This window comes from Hemitrygon akajei, chromosome 4, assembly GCF_048418815.1.
Source record: "Hemitrygon akajei chromosome 4, sHemAka1.3, whole genome shotgun sequence".
NCBI classification, from domain to species: Eukaryota; Metazoa; Chordata; class Chondrichthyes; order Myliobatiformes; family Dasyatidae; genus Hemitrygon; species Hemitrygon akajei.
In genome coordinates this window covers 199490918-199510093 of record NC_133127.1, presented here as the reverse complement: position 1 = coordinate 199510093, position 19176 = coordinate 199490918, and the positions used below count along the sequence as shown (strand labels likewise).

At 46.6% G+C, this 19176-nt stretch overlaps 1 protein-coding gene and 1 pseudogene across 3 annotated transcripts in view; both read left to right on the top strand.

Moving 5' to 3' along the window:
* The window catches only part of stim1b (stromal interaction molecule 1b), a 223659-nt gene that overhangs the window by 84155 nt on the left and 120328 nt on the right, over window positions 1-19176 (top strand). For all 3 annotated transcript variants that reach the window (XM_073044418.1, XM_073044417.1, XM_073044416.1), the window contains exon 2: window positions 1785-1915. In XM_073044418.1, coding sequence (XP_072900519.1) covers window positions 1785-1915 — 131 coding nt within the window. The remainder of the gene's footprint in view (window positions 1-1784; window positions 1916-19176) is intronic.
* On the top strand, window positions 8552-9007 carry LOC140725991 (DNA-directed RNA polymerases I, II, and III subunit RPABC4 pseudogene; annotated as a pseudogene).

The window sequence follows — 19176 nt, the reverse complement described above, 5'->3', positions numbered from 1 at the left end:
CCGTTTAACTGGAGACGGAGTGACGAGGACAGTTTAACTGGAGACGGAGTGACCAGGGCCATTTAACTGGAGACGGAGTGACGAGGGCCGTTTAACTGGAGACGGAGTGACGAGGGCCGTTTAACTGGAGACGGAGTGACGAGGACAGTTTAACTGGAGACGGAGTGACGAGGGCTGTTTAATTGGAGACGGAGTGACGAGGACCGTTTAACTGGAGACGGAGCGACGAGGGCCGTTTAACTGGAGACGGAGTGACCAGGGCCACTTAACTGGAGACGGAGTGACGAGGGCCGTTTAACTGGAGACGGAGTGACGAGGACAGTTTAACTGGAGACGGAGTGACCAGGGCCATTTAACTGGAGATGGAGTGACGAGGGCCGTTTAACTGGAGACGGAGTGACCAGGGCCATTTAACTGGAGACGGAGTGACGAGGGCCGTTTAACTGGAGACGGAGTGACGAGGGCCGTTTAACTGGAGACGGAGTGACGAGGACAGTTTAACTGGAGACGGAGTGACGAGGGCTGTTTAATTGGAGACGGAGTGACGAGGACCGTTTAACTGGAGACGGAGTGACGAGGGCCGTTTCACTGGAGACGGAGTGACGAGGGCCGTTTCACTGGAGACGGAGTGACGAGGGCCGTTTCACTGGAGACGGTGTGAAGAGGACAGTTTAACTGGAGACGGAGTGACGAGAGCCGTTTCACTGGAGACGGAGTGACGAGGGCCGTTTCACTGGAGACGGAGTGACGAGGGCCGTTTCACTGGAGACGGAGTGACGAGGGCCGTTTCACTGGAGATGGAGTGGCGAGGACTGTTCCATGGGACACAGCGTGACACGGGCTGCTCCACTGGACGCAACGTGACCGGGTCCGTTGCACTGGAGATGATCTGTTGGGCGCACGTCCGCTGCTGACGTTCTGTTGTGGCCATTCTACTGGAGACTGTGTGATGGGACCTCTTTCACTGGTTGCTGTCTGACTGGGGCCATTTCACGGGACACGGTGTTGCAGGGGTGTTTCAGAGGGTGCAGTGTGATGATGGTTGTTTCACTGGTCACTGGTTAACATTTTCATGTTTCCATTAATAATCCTGGGTGGCGATGTGGCGATACATCTCTACAAAGGTGGTGTAAGCCACCCTCCCCTCCGCAAGCCTGCTTGTCACCTTGGACAAGATGTAGCATGTGCCTAGCCCCCGATCAGGGTCACGTGAAGCCGTAGGAGCAGGTGGTGCATATCACAAGTCCTGGTTATGTGACTACTGACACCAGGCAGACGACGGTGATGATGATCAATTAGCTGGTGAAGTGACATACCTGAAGCTAGTGCAGGTCATTAGTTACAGAATGAAAGCTTTTGCTCAGCCTCGCTTTACTACACTTCTTTGAAGTTTAATTGACTGTAGAATGCAGAAAGACCTTCATTATAATGCTGTGTTACACCACAGAGCAAGTGAAGTCCCATAATCTGATTCCACAGCCAACATCACTCAATTGCCTGCGAGACATGATTGTGATTCCTCAAGCATTTAGCTGCCATGGGTTTGGGGTGTAATGTCCCTCTGCTTTACATTCTTATTTCAACAATATTTGATACAGTAGAGAAATCACACAAAACTTGTCATTGAACACCTGGGTATTTTGCTGGGTTTGCAAGCTCTTCAGCTTCACTTGTGCATGCACCCCCCAGATGTGTGCCTCATTTCTCCAGTCAATGTGAAATCCCTCTGTTCTCATTGGGTTTGCTCCGATGTGGTTCCAGTCTAATTCTGTTTCTCCCTTTAGATCTGTGTCGGATTGATGAAGCATCGTGCCATATTGAAGAGGAGGTTCTCCGCTTTGAGGCCATCATGAGCATCCATAAGCAGATGGACGATGATGCCAATGGAAATGTTGATGTGGAGGAGAGCGATGAGGTCAGTAATGATGCAGCAGCAACTCTCAGTATCCTGACACTAAGAGCTCCTTTAGCCATTGCCCTGTTGTGTTTTACATGCTGCATCGGATCTGGACTAACTATCATTTTGTTCTCCTTTACACTTGTGTACAGAAGAATGACAATAAACAATCTTGAATCGTGAATCGAAAGCACTGAACCACAGAATCCCGAAGGCTCAGGCTTCACTCCAACTTTGTGCTGAAGAGCCTCATTTTTTAAAATTCTCGATGGGTACCAAAAGGAAGTTGTACCTGGAGAACTTGCTTGTTTAAAACCATGATGATGATAGCACTAGAAATTATTATTCATTACAAGCACAGGCGGCCCTTTATGCTTTTACAGTGCCAGGTTCAGTCCTACTGTCATCTGTCAGGAGTTTGTTCATTCTCTCCATGACTGCTTGGGTATCTTCCATGTGTCCACTCTCCTTCTACAGTTCAAAGATGTACCGGTTGGCACAAAAATAATAATAATAATAAATAAACAATAAATATCGAGAACATGAGATGAAAAGTCCTTGAAAAGGAACTGTGACGTTGTGGCCATTACAGAGACTTGGATGTCTCAGGGTAAGGAATGGCTGCTGTGTGTGCCGGGATTTAGATGTTTCCAAAAGGACAGAGAGAGACATAAGAGGCGGGGGAGTGGCAGAGTATCACGGCTGCAGAAAAGGAGGAAGTCATTGAAGGATTGTCTACTGAGTCATTGTGGGTGGAAGTCAAAAACAAAGGGGGCAACAGCTCTACTGGGTGTTTTTTATAGACCACCTAATAGTAACAGGGACTTTGAGGAGCAGATAGGGAGGCAAATTCTGGAACAATGTAGTAATAGTAGGGTTATTGTGATGGGACATTTTAATTTTCCTGAGACTGGCATCTCCTTAGAGCAAGGGGTTTAGATGGGGTAGAGTTTTGTTAGGTGTGTTCAGGAAGGTTTACTGATGCAATATGTAGATAAGCCAACTAGGGGAGAGGCTGTACTTGATCTGGTATTGGGAAATGAACCTGGTCAGCTGTCAGATCTCTCGGGAGAGCATTTTGGAGGTAGTGTCAACTCTCATCTCCTTCACCATAGTGCTGGAGAGGAATAGGAGCAGACAATTTGGGAAAACATTTAATTGGAGTAGGGGGAAATATGGTGCTATGAGGCAGGAACTTGGGAACATAAATTTGAGAGTAGATGTTCTTGGAAATGCACAGCAAAAATGTGGCAAATGTTGAGGGAACATTTACATTGCATTCTGCATAGGTATGTTCCATTGAGACGGAAAGGATGGAGGGTAAAAGAACCACAGTATATAAAGGATGCAGAAAATCTAGTTAAGAAGAAAAGAAAAGCTTACAAAAGGTTCAAGAAGCTAGGTACTGTTAGATCTCTAGAAAATTACAAGGGTGCTGGGAAGAAGCTCAATAATTTAATTAGGGGAGCTAGAAGGTGTCATGAGAAGGCCTTGGTGGACAGGATTAAGGAAAATCCCAAAGCATTCTACAAGTATGTGAAGAGCAAGAGGATAAGATATGAGAGAATAGGACTAATCAAGTGTGACATTGGAAATGTGTATATGGAACCGGAGGAGATAGCGGAGGTACTTAATGAATACTTAATGATGGAGCCGGATACAATAGGGTCTTTTAAGAGACTCTTGGATAGGTACATGGAGCTTTGAAAAATAGAGAGCTGTGCGCTAGGGGAATTCTTGGCAGTTTCTAGAGTAGGTTACATGGTTGGCCGAGAGGCCGAGAGTAATGTGCTGTTGATTTCTATGTTCTAAGTGAGTTGATAGGTTATGGGAACAGATCAGTGACGGGGGAGTGAAGTTATCCCCTCTTTTTCAAGAGCCCTGAGGCTCTTGTGCCTTCCTGATGGCAGCAGCGAGAAGAGAGCATGTCCTTGGTGGTGGAGTTCCTGATGATGGATATCGCTTCTCTACGACAACAGTCCGTGTAGATTTGCTCAGTGACGGACTGGGCTGTATCCACAACGTTTTCTTGGATTTTCCATACCAGGCTCTGATGCAGCCAGTCAGTTTACTCTCTACTACACATCTATAGAAGTCTGTCAAAGTTTTAGATGTCATGCCAAATCTCCACAAACTCACCACAGTTTTGACCACCTCCTGTAGCTGGTGTGACTAATCGAGATGAATTTCTGTGAAAAGTAGCAGAACTCAATTAAACATATGTACTAGGCACAGTTTTTGCAGATGCATCATTGCGGTGTGTGAGCTGACTGATATGTCTGCCCAAATAACATCAGTGGCAATATTTCAGAAGTGGTAATCCTTTGACTCTGAAATGCTTCAGAACTTCCCAAGAAACAGGAAAAGTCCCTCACGTGTTAAAATGTTGAATGTTTCAGAAGAAAAACCCAGTCTAGGCTTGTAAATGTCTCTCAGATGCTGGTCAGCCTCTTCTCCTGATTTAATTTCACCATTCTTCAGCTTTCTCTCCTTTCCTCGTCCTCGCTCACTTTGTTTTTTACTATCTCTTTCTGTCACTCTGAATTTTTTAAAATCTCTGACCCTTCACATTTATCACTGGCATATGTCATGAAATCTGTCTTTGTTTGCAGCAGTACATAATAAAATCTATCAATGACATATATTCTCTTTTTTTTAAGTTGCAGCCGGATGGTAGTGAAAGGAGGCGTATTCTATATGCCTGCCTCTTTTCACTACTAAATGTATATTTTTGCCACTTTTCACTACTGTATAAATAGTGCAGAAAGAGAGAGGTAGAAAACAGTGAGGTCGTGTTCTTGGGCTCATTGCCTGTCAGAATTCTGATGGTGGAGGGGAAGAAGCTGCTACTGAAACATTAAGTGTGTGTCTTCAGGTTCCCGTATCACCTCAGTGATGGTAGCAGTGAGAGGAGGGTATGTCCTGGGTGACGGGTCCTCGATGATGGACACAGTGAGAGGAGGGTATGTCCTGGGTGACGGGTCCTGGATGATGGACACAGTGAGAATAGGGTATGTCCTGGGTGACGGGTCCTGGATGATGGACACAGTGAGAATAGGGTATGTCCTGGGTGACAGGGGTCCTCGATGATGGACACAGTGAGAGGAGGGTATGTCCTGGGTGACGGGTGCTCGATGATGGACACAGTGAGAGGAGGGTATGTCCTGGGTGACGGGTCCTCGATGATGGACACAATGAGAGGAGGGTATGTCCTGGGTGACGGGTCCTGGATGATGGACACAGTGAGAGGAGGGTATGTCCTGGGTGACGGGTCCTGGATGATGGACACAGTGAGAGGAGGGTATGTCCTGGGTGACGGGTCCTTGATGATGGACACAGTGAGAGGAGGGTATGTCCTGGGTGACGGGTGCTCGATGATGGACACAGTGAGAGGAGGGTATGTCCTGGGTGACGGGTGCTCGATGATGGACACAGTGAGAGGAGGGTATGTCCTGGGTGACGGATGCTCGATGATGGACACAGTGAGAGGAGGGTATGTCCTGGGTGACAGGGGTCCTCGATGATGGACACAGTGAGAGGAGGGTATGTCCTGGGTGACGGGTCCTCGATGATGGACACAGTGAGAGGAGGGTATGTCCTGGGTGACGGGTCCTGGATGATGGACACAGTGAAAGGAGGGTATGTCCTGGGTGACGGGTCCTGGATGATGGACACAGTGAAAGGAGGGTATGTCCTGGGTGACAGGGGTCCTCGATGATGGACACAGTGAAAGGAGGGTATGTCCTGGGTGACGGGTCCTGGATGATGGACACAGTGAGAGGAGGGTATGTCCTGGGTGACGGGTGCTCGATGATGGACACAGTGAGAGGAGGGTATGTCCTGGGTGACGGGTCCTGGATGATGGACACAGTGAGAAGAGGGTATGTCCTGGGTGACGGGTCCTGGATGATGGACACAGTGAGAGGAGGGTATGTCCTGGGTGACGGGTCCTTGATGATGGACACAGTGAGAGGAGGGTATGTCCTGGGTGACGGGTGCTCGATGATGGACACAGTGAGAGGAGGGTATGTCCTGGGTGACGGGTGCTCGATGATGGACACAGTGAGAGGAGGGTATGTCCTGGGTGACAGGGGTCCTCGATGATGGACACAGTGAGAGGAGGGTATGTCCTGGGTGACGGGTCCTCGATGATGGACACAGTGAGAGGAGGGTATGTCCTGGGTGACGGGTCCTGGATGATGGACACAGTGAAAGGAGGGTATGTCCTGGGTGACGGGTCCTGGATGATGGACACAGTGAAAGGAGGGTATGTCCTGGGTGACGGGTCCTGGATGATGGACACAGTGAGAGGAGGGTATGTCCTGGGTGACGGGTCCTGGATGATGGACACAGTGAGAGGAGGGTATGTCCTGGGTGACGGGTCCTGGATGATGGACACAGTGAGAGGAGGGTATGTCCTGGGTGACGGGTGCTCGATGATGGACACAGTGAGAGGAGGGTATGTCCTGGGTGACGGGTCCTCAATGATGGACACAGTGAGAGGAGGGTATGTCCTGGGTGACAGGGGTCCTCGATGATGGACACAGTGAGAGGAGGGTATGTCCTGGGTGATGGGTCCTGGATGATGGACACAGTGAGAGGAGGGTATGTCCTGGGTGACGGGTCCTGGATGATGGACACAGTGAGAGGAGCGTATGTCCTGGGTGACGGGTCCTGGATGATGGACACAGTGAGAGGAGGGTATGTCCTGGGTGACGGGTGCTCGATGATGGACACAGTGAGAGGAGGGTATGTCCTGGGTGACGGGTGCTCGATGATGGACACAGTGAGAGGAGGGTATGTCCTGGGTGACGGGTCCTGGATGATGGACACAGTGAGAGGAGGGTATGTCCTGGGTGACGGGTCCTGGATGATGGACACAGTGAGAGGAGGGTATGTCCTGGGTGACGGGTGCTCGATGATGGACACAGTGAGAGAAGGGTATGTCCTGGGTGACGGGTCCTCGATGATGGACACAGTGAGAGGAGGGTATGTCCTGGGTGACGGGTCCTCGATGATGGATGCCGCCTTTGGAAGTGCCCTTGTTGCTGGGGAGGCCGGTGCCCATGGTGGAGCTGGCTGAGTTTACAACTTTCTATACAGGCCTCTCTGTACCAGACAGTGATGCAACCAGCTAGGATGCTCTCCATTGTACATCTTCAGAGATTTCCTCACTACGATCCCAGCCACTGCCGTCCTTTGGTCTCTGCCTGCGTTTCTGTCCTCCTCTTCCTGCCCAGCCTCACCTCACCTCAGCTTCCTGCAATCTGGTGGTCAGTTTGGTGCGAGCCAGTGTAGGACTTACTACGCTCTGACGTGCCGTTTGCTGATTGCCTCAGACACAACTAACGGCAGCTGCTCTCAGCGTTTAGTCTCCTTGTTACCCCGATACTGTTGAATCTGTCTTCCTGTGACAACCCAACAATACCAGCAGTCTCCTGAAGTCACGTTTCTGTTGTCTGTGTACAAAGCCACATGGTTCTCCATGCCAGTTTCAGCTGTATAATAAATTTAAAAGGAATTGGCTTTGTCACTTAAAACACTTCACAGTTATACAGTAGAGAGCATTCTGACAGGCTGCATCACTGTCTGGTATGGGGGGGGGGGAGCGGGCTGCTACGCAGCACTAATAGAAGCTGCAGAAAGTTGTAAAATTAGTCATCTCCATCTTGGGTACTAGCCTTTGTAGTAGCCAAAACACCTTTGAGGGGCAGTGCCTCAGAAAGGTGACATCAGGATCCCCCATCACCCAGGACGTGCCCTCTTCTCATTGTACTGTCAGGGAGGACGTACAGGATCCTGAAGACACACACTCAACATTTGTGGATCAGCTTCTTCCCCTTCACCATTAGACTTCAGAACGGGCTTTGAACCCGTGATCACTCTACTTCCCCCTCCTTCCCTCCCCCCTCCTTCCCTCCCCCCCTTCCCTCCCCCATCCATCTTGCCCCCTCCTGGCCACCACTCCTCCCTCCCCTCCTCTTTTCCTTTTCTCTCCCCCTCCCTTCCTTCTCCCTCCTCCTCTTCTCCCTTCTCCCTCCCTCCCCTCCTTTTGTTGGGGAAGTGGGGAGAATTGAAAGGGGTTAGTGTGTGGTTGATGTTGATTAAGCTTCCTGGTTAATAGAGGCCATGGGATCTGGAGTGCTCCCAATTGCCTCCCCTTTCAACAGTGTAGCCTCCTGCCCTCCTGCTGTTGACTGGACTGTAACTGCACCCTCAGTAAAGCCAGCCTGGCTCTCCCTCCCCAAACCCCACACAATGGGCCAAATGCCCTAAGTCTGTTTCTATGTTTTACAGTCTAACCAAACAGTTCTGCACTCACTCAGTGCTACAGAGAGAGGCCCGCCTCTGAGGGTGGAGGTAATGTGGTAAGAGTGAAAGAGGGGACACTGCTGGGGTGGGATGGAGCCAACATAAAAACTAAGAGCAGGAGGCAGCCATTTGGCCTGTCGCATCTGCTTCACCATTCAATAAGAACATGATGGATCTGGCTGTGTACTCAGCTCCATCTGCCTACCTTCAGGATCAGGTAGCATGTGACGTGAAATTTGTTAACTTAGCAGCAGCAGTTCAATGCAATACATAATATAGAAGAAGGAAAAAAGATTTTCGGAGACGGGTCGTCGGCCTCATGTGAGGGCTTTAGGGATTTGATCATTTTGGTGTGGAAATAAGCCCCTGGCAGTAGCTTGCTTAAACCAAACAGCATATGGAAATGGGTATCCAGAAGGACTTGCAGCCTCCAAAGCGACAACCTATGATCTACATTTGTGGAGAGTGTCACACTGAAAATGAAATTAAAGCAAGAGACCCGATCCGATGCTGAGAATGCGGTTACAGAATAATGTACAAGAAGAGAACAAAGAGATTGGTTGTTTTTGATGCCAGATGAACTTTTTCTCTGAAGCATTTACTGCTAATTCTTGTTTCTTTCAAAATCTAACTTCTAAATTTCAAGAGAGAAGCCTTTTTAATTTACTGCATTAGAATTAAACATTTATTGTATTTCTTGAATGTTTCAAATTGTATAGTATAAAAGTGATGTTGGAACAATCACTGAATAATCAACTACACTGTACTTTTCCATTCAAGATTAAAGATTAACTTTATTTGTCCCATGTACATAGAAAAAAAAGGAAAAAAATTACACTATGTGTATATTGAATAGATTTAAAATCGTGCAGAAAGCAGAAATACTATATATTAAAAAGTGAGGTAGTGTCCATTCAATGTCCATTTAGGAATTGGACGGCAGAGGGGAAGAAGCTGTTCCTGAATCACTGAGTGTGTGCCTTCAGGCTTCTGTATCTCCTACCTGATGGTAACAGTGAGAAAAGGGCATGTCCTGGATGCTGGAAGTCCTTAATAATGGACGCTGCCTTTCTGAGACACTGTGCTTTGAAGATGTCCTGCGTACTTTGTAGGCTGGTACCCAAGATGGAGCTGACTAAATTTACAACCCTCTGCAGCTTCTTTCAGTCCTGGGCAGTAGCCGCCCCATTCCAGCAGTGATGCAGCCTGTCAGAATGCTCTCCACGGTACATCTATAAAAGTTTTTGAGTGCGTTTGTTGACATACCAAATCTCTTCAAACTCCTAATGAAGTATAGTCACTGTCTTGCCTTCTTTATAACAGCTTCGATATGTTGGGACCAGGTTAGATCCTCAGAGATCTTGACACCCAGGAACTTGAAACTGTTCACTCTCTCCATTTCTGATCTCTCTATGAGGATTAGTATGTGTTCCTTCGTTTTACCTGTAGCCCCCTGGTAAGCCTCAGGCTCGCTCAGCTCACTTCCGTCTAAGGGGAGCAGCCTTCCAGCCCCACCAAACTGGGTAATCAGCTTGTGTAGATGCTGTGTGATGTTCCCACCATGCCAAATAACAGACAGTACACCATATGTGATTAAATGATTACACTTTATAGATCTTACTAGAACTATGTACTTAATAGAGATACAATATAAAAGGAAAAGTAAAAGGCGCCAAACTTATCAATCCAACCACTTCGTGTACAACCGTTGGAGCTCAGTTAACAAAGTCTTCTTGCCACCATTCGATCCCCTCCGACCTCCTCGAGCCGCCGCCTGGGACCAACCATGGTAGTCGACCAGACACTCCACACGAATGTGTCCTCATCTCTTCTCCTCACTGAAAATCCTGGTCCTCAGAACCTCGCTCGGGGTCCGTTCCATCGCCCAGCTTACAACATCGCATCTTCTCCTTCTAACCCCCTCGCGCCGTCTCCCCAAAAGTCCGCGCAACACTAGCTTACAGACCCACAAGAAAGAATAACATCTATCCCAGTTGGTTAACAAATGAATACAATTCTAGTTATCAGTAATTATAACCCAAACAAGCTGTGAGAGAAAGCTCTCTCTCACCAGTTAACATAACAAAGAAGCATTTTTACTTTTAACATAACAAGCCATTTTATTAGCCTTAGCAGTAACATAAAAGAAGAAAGCCCTTACATACCCTTCCTGAAGTCCCCAATCAGCTCTTTTGTCGTACTGATGTTGAGTGCCAGGTTGTTGCTGTGACACCACTCCATTGGTTGGCATATCTCACTCCTGTACACCCTCTTGTCACCACCTGAGATTCTACCAACAATGGTTGTATCAACAACAAATTTATAGATGGTATTTGAGCTATACGTAACCACACAGTCATGGGTATATAGAGAGTAGAGCAGTGGGCTAAGCACACACCCCTGAGGTGCACCAGTATTGATCATCAGTGAGGAGCAGATGTCATCATTAATCTGCACCGATTGTGGTCTTCTGGTTAGGAAGTCGAGGATCCAATTGCGTAGGGAAGACCAGAGGCCCAGGTTCTGTAACTTCTCAATCAGGATTGTGGGAATGATGGTGTTAAATGCTGAGCTATAGTCGATAAACAGCATCCTGATGTAGGTGTTTGTGTTATCTAAGTGGTCTAAAGCCATGTGGAGAGCCACTGAGATTGCGTCTGTCAGGTCCTTGCTAAGGCAGGAGTTCAGTCTAGTCATGAACAACCTCTCAAAGCATTTCATCACTGTAGATGTGATAGTCATTAAGGCAGCCCAAATTATTTTTCTTAGGCAATGGTATAATTGTTGCCTTTTTAAAGCAAGTAGAAACTTACACCCGTAGCAGTGAGAGGTTGAAAATATCCTTGAATACTCCTGCCAGTTGGCTGGCACAGGTTTTCAAAGCTATACCAGGTACTCCATCAGGACCTTCCACCTTGTCTCTTTAAAGACACAGAGATCACAACAGGGTCATCAAGTGCAGCTGGGAACTTCACAGCTATAGTTGTATTCTCCCTCTCAAAGCGGGCATAGAAGACATTGAGTTCATCTAGTAGTGAAGCATCACTGCTATTCATGCTAATTGGCTTTGCTTTGTAGGAAGTAATGTTTTGCAAACCCTGCCAGAGTTGTCGTGCATCCGATGTTGCCTCCAACCTCATTTGAAATTGTCTCTTCACCCTTGAAATAGCCCTCCGCAAATCACATCTGGTTCTCTGGTACAGGCTTGGGTTACCAGACTTGAATGCCACAGATATAGCGTTCAGCAGACGATGTACCTCGTGGTGCATCCATGGCTTTTGTTTTGGGAATGTACAATAAGTCTTTGTAGGCACACACTCATCCACACAGGTTTTAATGAAGTTGGTAACAACTGCAGCATATTCATCCAGTTTTGAAGATGAATCCCTGAATACTGTCCAGTCCACCAATTCAAAGCAGTCCAGTAGGTGCTCCTGTGCTTCCCTTGTCCAAACCTTCTTGATCCTCACCACTGGTGCTGCAGTCTTCAGTCTCTGCCTATACTCAGGGAGTAGAAGTACAGCCAGGTGATCAGACTTCCCGAAGTGAGGGCGTGGAACAGCACGGCAGGCATTCTCGATGGTGGTGAAGCAATGGTCCAGTGTGTTGTTTCCTCTAGTATTGCAAGTGATCTATTGATATTGCTTAGTGATATTTTCAGACTAGCCCAGTTAAAATCTCCCAAAGCAATGGTGAAGGAGTTAGGATGTGCTTTTTCGTGCATGTTGGTCCCATTGCTCAGATCATCTAAAGCCTGATTGACATTGGCCTGAGGTGGAATGTAAACCGCTATCAGAATGACCCCAGAGACCTCCCGTGGTAGGTAAAAAGGATGGCACAACTGCTGGATACTCCAGGTCTGGTGAGCAGAATTGGGACAGCACTGATATATTTGTGCACCAAGAAGAGTTGATCATGAGGCATACTCCTCCACCTCTGCTTTTGAGAGACTCTATAGATCTATCCTGACGGTGTACAATAAACCCATCAATCTGAATCGCTGCATCCGGTACAGAAGGGGTCGACCAGGATTCTATTAAACCAAGGATACACACGGACCTAATATCTGTCTGATTCAGCACCCTAGCTCTGAGATCTCGATTTTATTCACCACAGCTGCATGTTTGCCAGCAAGATAGTTGGTACTGGGAGTTTAAAACCCTGTTTCCTGAAACACGCTTGTAACCCTGATCTCTAGCCATGCTTCTTCTCTGGAATCCTTAGGTCCACTGCTAAGCAAATATCTATCTATGTCTTAAATATATTTAATAAGGTAGCCTCTACAGCATTCCTGGGCAGCAAATTCCTCAGATTCACTACTCTCCAGGAAAAGGAATTTCTCTTCATCTGACCTAAACATAATCACTCAGATCTTGAGTCAGGCAGTTAAAACAACTGACAGACACCATAGCAAAAATAAAATGTTTTGACTAGACAGTGTCAGTATTCATTGGGCTGGTGGATTATTAACAATGAGCTACTGACATACATTCTGTGTTTAACCAAAAGGGGACCAATATCCTGGTGGGAAGGTTTAATAGAGCTGTTAGGGAGGGTTTAAACTAATTTGGCAGGGGGATGGGAACCAGAATGATAGAGCGGAGGAGGGGGAATACAGAAATAAATGTAAGATAGTGAGCAGTAAAGATGTCAGGAAGGACAGGCAGGTGATGGGGCGAATTTGCAGCCATTGGGATGAGTTGCAGTGCAATCAATGCAAAAAGTACCAAATACTGGACTTAAGGTGTTATACTTAAATGCACGCAGCAAAAGGAATAAGGTGGATGATCTTGTTGTACAGCTACAGATTGGCAGGTATGATGTTGTGGCCATCATTGAGATGTGGCTAAAGGATGCATGTCTCTGGGAGCTGAACGTCCAAGGATACATGGTGTATCGGAAGGATAGGCAGGTAGGCAGAGGGGGTGATGTGGCTTTATTGGTAAGAAATGATATTAAATCATTAGAAAGAGGTGACATAGGATTGGAAGGTACAGAATCTTTATGGGTTGAGCTAAGAAATCGCAGGGGTAAAAGGACCCTGATGGCAGTTACCTACAGGCCTCCAAACAGCTGCAGTGATGTGGACTACAAATTACAACAGGAAATAGAAAAGGCTTGTCAGGAGGGCAGTGTTATGATAATTGTGGGGGATTTTATCATGTGAGTGGATTGGGAAAATCAGATCGGCACTGGATCTCAAGAGAGAGAATGTCTACAAGATGGCTTTTTAGAACAGCTTGTTGTTGAGCCCACTAGGGGATCGGCTGTACTGGATTGGGTATTGTGTAATGAACCAGAGGTGATTAGAGAGATTGAGGTGAAGGAACCCTTAGGAGGCAGTGATCACAACATGATTGAGTTCACTGTGAAATTTGAGAAAGAGAAGCCGAAATCTGATGTGTTGGTATTTCAGTGGAGTAAAGAAAATTACAGTGGCATGAGAGAGGAACTGGCCAAGGTTGACTGGAAAGGGATACTAGCGGGAAGGACGGCAGAGCAGCAGTGGCTGGAGTTTATGTGAGAAGTGAGGAAGGTGCAAGACAGATATATTCCAAAGAAGAAGACATTTTCAAATGGAAAAAGGATGCAACCGTGGCTGACAAGAGAAGTCAAAACCCAAGTAAAAGCAAAGGAGAGGGCCTACAAGGAAGCAAAAATTAGTGGGAAGACAGAGGATCGGGAAGTTTTTAAAAGCTTACAAAAGGAAACTAAGAAGGTCATTAAGAGGGAAAATACGAACTGTGAAAGGAAGCTAGCAAATAATATCAAAGAGGATACTAAAAGCTTTTTCAAGTATATAAAAAGACAGGTGAGAGTAGATATAGGACCGATAGAAAATGGTGCTGGAGAAATTGTAATGGGAGATGGCGGAGGAACTGAACAAGTATTTTGCATCAGTCTTTACTGAGGAAGACATCAGCAGTATACCGGACACTCAAGAGTGTCAGGGAAGAGAAGTGTGCGCAGTCACAATTACGACAGAGAAAGTACTCAGGAAGCTGAATAGTCTGAGGGTAGATAAATCTCCTGGACCAGATGGAATGCACCCTCGTGTTCTGAAGGAAGTAGTAGTGGAGATTGCGGAGACATTAGCAATGATCTTTCAAAAGTCAATAGATTCTGGCTTGGTTCTGGAGGACTGGAAGATTGCAAATGTCACTCTGCTATTTAAGAAGGGGGCAAGGAAGCAAAAAGGAAATTATAGACCTAGTAAACAAAGTACACTGCAGATGCTGTGGTCAAATCAACACGTACAAGCAAGCTGGATGAACTCAGCAGGTTGGGCAGCATCCGTTGAAACGAGCAGTCAACGTTTTGGGCCAAGACCCTTCGTCAGGACTGAAGAAGGAGGGGGCAGGGGCCCTATAAATAAGGTGGGGGAGGGGGAGGTGCAGGTGAAAAACCAATCAGAGGAAAGATCAAGGGGTGGGGGAGGGGAAGCAGGGAGGGCATAGGCCAGAGAGATGAAGAAGGAATGTAAGAGGAAAGCACTATAGGTAGTAGAAGAAGGCAGAATCATGAGAGAGGTGATAGGCAGCTAGAAGAGGAGGCAGAGTGAAAGTGTGATAGGGGAAGGGAGAGGGTGGGAATTACCGGAAGTTGGAGAATTCGATGTTCATACCAAGGGACTGGAGACTACCCAGACGGGTATATGAGGTGTTGCTCCTCCAACCTGTATGGACATATCCCAACAGACTCACAAGTGAAGTGTTGCCTCACCTGTCCCTACATCTCCTCTCTTACCACCATTCAGGGCCCCAAACAGTCCTTCCAGATGAGACAACACTTCACTTGTGAGTCTGTTGGGGTAATTTATTGCATCCGGTGCTCCCGGTTCGGCCTCCTCTACATCGGTGAGACCCGACGCAGATTGGGGGACCGCTTCGTCAAGCACAATGGTCAAGATCCGTCCACCACAACAGACAAGATCTCCCAGTTGCCACTTAGTTCAACTCTCCTTCACATCCCCATTCGGATATGTCCATACATGGCCTCCTCTACTGCCATGATGAGGCCAAACTCATGTTGGAGGAGCAACACCTCATATACCGTCTGGGTAGTCTCCAGCCCCTTGGTATGAACATCGACTTCTCCAACTTCTGGTAATTCCCACCCTCTCCCTGCCCCTATCACACTTTCACTCTGCCTCCTCTTCTAGCTGCCTATCACCTCTCTCATGATTCTGCCTTCTTCTACTACCTATAGCGCTTACCCCTTACATTCCTTCTTCACCTCTCCAGCCTATCCCCTCCATGCTTCCCATCCCCCACCCCTTGATCTTTCCTCTGATTGGTTTTTCACCTGCACCTTCCATCTCCCTCCTTTGTAGGGCCCCTGCCCTCTCCTTCTTCAGTCCTGACGAGGGATCTCAACCCGAAACGTTGACTGCTCCTTTCAATGGATGCTGCCTGACCTGCTGAGTTCATCCAGCTTGTTTGTACTTGTTAAATTATAGACCTGTTAGCTTGACATTGGTATTTGGAAAGTTGTTGGAGTCGATTGTCAAGGATGAGGTTACGGAGTACCTGGAGGCATGTGACAAGATAGGCAGAACTCAGCATGGTTTCCTTAAAGGAAAATCCTGCCTGACAAACCTATTGCAATTTTTTGAGGAAATTACAAGTAGGCTGGACAAGGGAGATGTAGTGGATGTTGTGTATTTGGATTTTCAGAAGGCCTTTGACAAGGTGCCACACATGAGGCTGCTAAACAAGATAAGAGCCCATGGAATTATGGGAAAGTTACATACATGGGAACAGTTAATTGATGGGACAAGCGGAGACGAGTGAAGTTATCCCCTCTTGTTAAAAGCCTGATGGTTGAGTGGTAATAACTGCTCTGGAAACTGGTGGTGTGAGCCCTGAGGTTTGTGTACCTCCTTCCTGATAGCAGCAGTGAGAAGAGAGCATGTCCTGGACGGTGGAGTTCCTTGATAGAGGGTTGTGAAAGTCTTTGATGGTGGACACTTTCACAGTATTTGTAGACGAGAACCAGCCCCTTTCATTATCAGCATTACCCAGGCATTCATATCTCAAGCTTCTTTGTGTGTTTTCTCAATTGAAATGGAGAAGCTCAGACTATTTACTCAAATTGCCCCCCTGTTGCCCACTCACTCAGTTAGTCTATCGCTTCTTGAATCCTCTGCATCCTCCCTCTTACTCACATTCGACTGAGGTGTGTCAGCAAGTGACTGCAAATAAGACAGAGGATCTGCTTTGTGGCAGGGAGAGTCCTTGCTGCATTTGAGAGCAGGGCTCTATGTGAGGGGGAGATGAGGAGGGATCTCATGGACTGAGTCATTCACAGATCCTGGAAAGGAGGTGGGGCAAGACACGGCAGAGGAACGGGAGCTCTTGCAGTCAGAGCAAGAGAAACGGTGCTTGCGGCCTCTATCTAATGTCAGTCAGTGAAATACGGGTCCATCTGCAGAGTGTATTATGCCAGGGAAAGAGGAGGAAGCCCTGAAGAGTGTATGTAATGTGTGTCATAATAAAGGCCATAAGATATAGGAACAGAACTTGGCAATTTGGCCCATTGAGTCTGCTCAAGCATTTCATAATAGCTGATCTGTTTTTTCCTCTCAACTGCAATCTCCTGCCTTCTCCCAAGAACGCTTCAAGCCCTGACCAATCAAGAATCTGTCAATCTCTGTCTTCAATAGACAAAAAGACTTGGCTTCCACAGCTGCCCGTGGCAAAGAATTCCACAGATGTACCACTCTCTTGCAAAGAAATTCCTCTTTATCTCCTTAATAAAAGGATGCCCTCTATCTGAGGCTGTGTCCACTAGTGTCAGGCACTCTCACCAGAGGAAACATTGCTCCACATCCACTCTATCAAGGCCTTTCACCATTCAATAAGTTTCAGTTAAGGTATACCTCATTGTTCAGACTTCCAGTGAATATAGGCCCAGAGACATCAAACACTCTTCATATGGCAAATCCTGATATCATTTTCATGAATGTCCTTTAAACCCTCTGCAAATTCATCAAACTTTTCTAAGGGGCCCAACACTGTTCTGTGTCTGAAGAATGTATATAATGTGTGTCAGAGAGAGTGTCTGCAGAGTGTATATAATGTGTGTCAGAGAGTGTCTGCAGTGTATATAATGTGTGTCAGAGAGAGTGTCTGCAGTGTATATAATGTGTGTCAGAGAGAGAGTGTCTGCAGAGTGTATATAATGTGTGTCAGAGAGAGAGAGTGTCTGCAGAGTGTATATAATGTGTGTCAGAGAGAGTGTCTGCAGTGTATATAATGTGTGTCAGAGAGAGAGTGTCTGCAGAGTGTATATAATGTGTGTCAGAGAGAGAGAGTGTCTGCAGAGTGTATATAATGTGTGTCAGAGAGAGAGTGTCTGCAGAGTGTATATAATGTGTGTCAGAGAGAGTGTCTGCAGAGTGTATATAATGTGTGTCAGAGAGAGAGTGTCTGCAGAGTGTATATAATGTGTGTCAGAGAGAGTGTCTGCAGAGTGTATATAATGTGTGTCAGAGAGAGAGAGAGTGTCTGCAGAGTGTATATAATGTGTGTCAGAGTGTCTGCAGAATGTATATAATGTGTGTCAGAGAGAGTGTCTGCAGAGTGTATATAATGTGTGTCAGAGAGAGAGTGTCTGCAGAGTGTATATAATGTGTGTCAGAGAGTGTCTGCAGAGTGTATATAATGTGTGTCAGAGAGTGTCTGCAGAGTGTATATAATGTGTGTCAGAGAGAGAGAGTCTGCAGAGTGTATATAATGTGTGTCAGAGAGTGTCTGCAGAGTGTATATAATGTGTGTCAGAGAGAGAGTGTCTGCAGAGTGTATATAATGTGTGTCAGAGAGTGTCTGCAGAGTGTATATAATGTGTGTCAGAGAGTGTCTGCAGAGTGTATATAATGTGTGTCAGAGAGTGTCTGCAGAGTGTATATAATGTGTGTCAGAGAGAGAGAGTCTGCAGAGTGTATATAATGTGTGTCAGAGAGAGAGTGTCTGCAGAGTGTATATAATGTGTGTCAGAGAGAGTGTCTGCAGAGTGTATATAATGTGTGTCAGAGAGAGAGTGTCTGCAGAGTGTATATAATGTGTGTCAGAGAGAGAGAGAGTGTCTGCAGAGTGTATATAATGTGTGTCAGAGAGAGAGAGTCTGCAGAGTGTATATAATGTGTGTCAGAGAGAGAGTGTCTGCAGAGTGTATATAATGTGTGTCAGAGAGAGAGAGAGTGTCTGCAGAGTGTATATAATGTGTGTCAGAGAGAGAGAGAGTGTCTGCAGAGTGTATATAATGTGTGTCAGAGAGAGAGTGTCTGCAGAGTGTATATAATGTGTGTCAGAGAGAGAGAGAGTGTCTGCAGAGTGTATATAATGTGTCAGAGTGTCTGCAGAATGTATATAATGTGTGTCAGAGAGAGTGTCTGCAGAGTGTATATAATGTGTGTCAGAGAGAGAGTGTCTGCAGAGTGTATATAATGTGTGTCAGAGAGTGTCTGCAGAGTGTATATAATGTGTGTCAGAGAGTGTCTGCAGAGTGTATATAATGTGTGTCAGAGAGTGTCTGCAGAGTGTATATAATGTGTGTCAGAGAGTGTCTGCAGAGTGTATATAATGTGTGTCAGAGAGAGAGTGTCTGCAGAGTGTATATAATGTGTGTCAGAGAGTGTCTGCAGAGTGTATATAATGTGTGTCAGAGAGTGTCTGCAGAGTGTATATAATGTGTGTCAGAGAGTGTCTGCAGAGTGTATATAATGTGTGTCAGAGAGAGTCTGCAGAGTGTATATAATGTGTGTCAGAGAGAGTCTGCAGAGTGTATATAATGTGTGTCAGAGAGTGTCTGCAGAGTGTATATAATGTGTGTCAGAGAGTGTCTGCAGAGTGTATATAATGTGTGTCAGAGAGAGAGTGTCTGCAGAGTGTATATAATGTGTGTCAGAGAGTGTCTGCAGAGTGTATATAATGTGTGTCAGAGAGTGTCTGCAGAGTGTATATAAT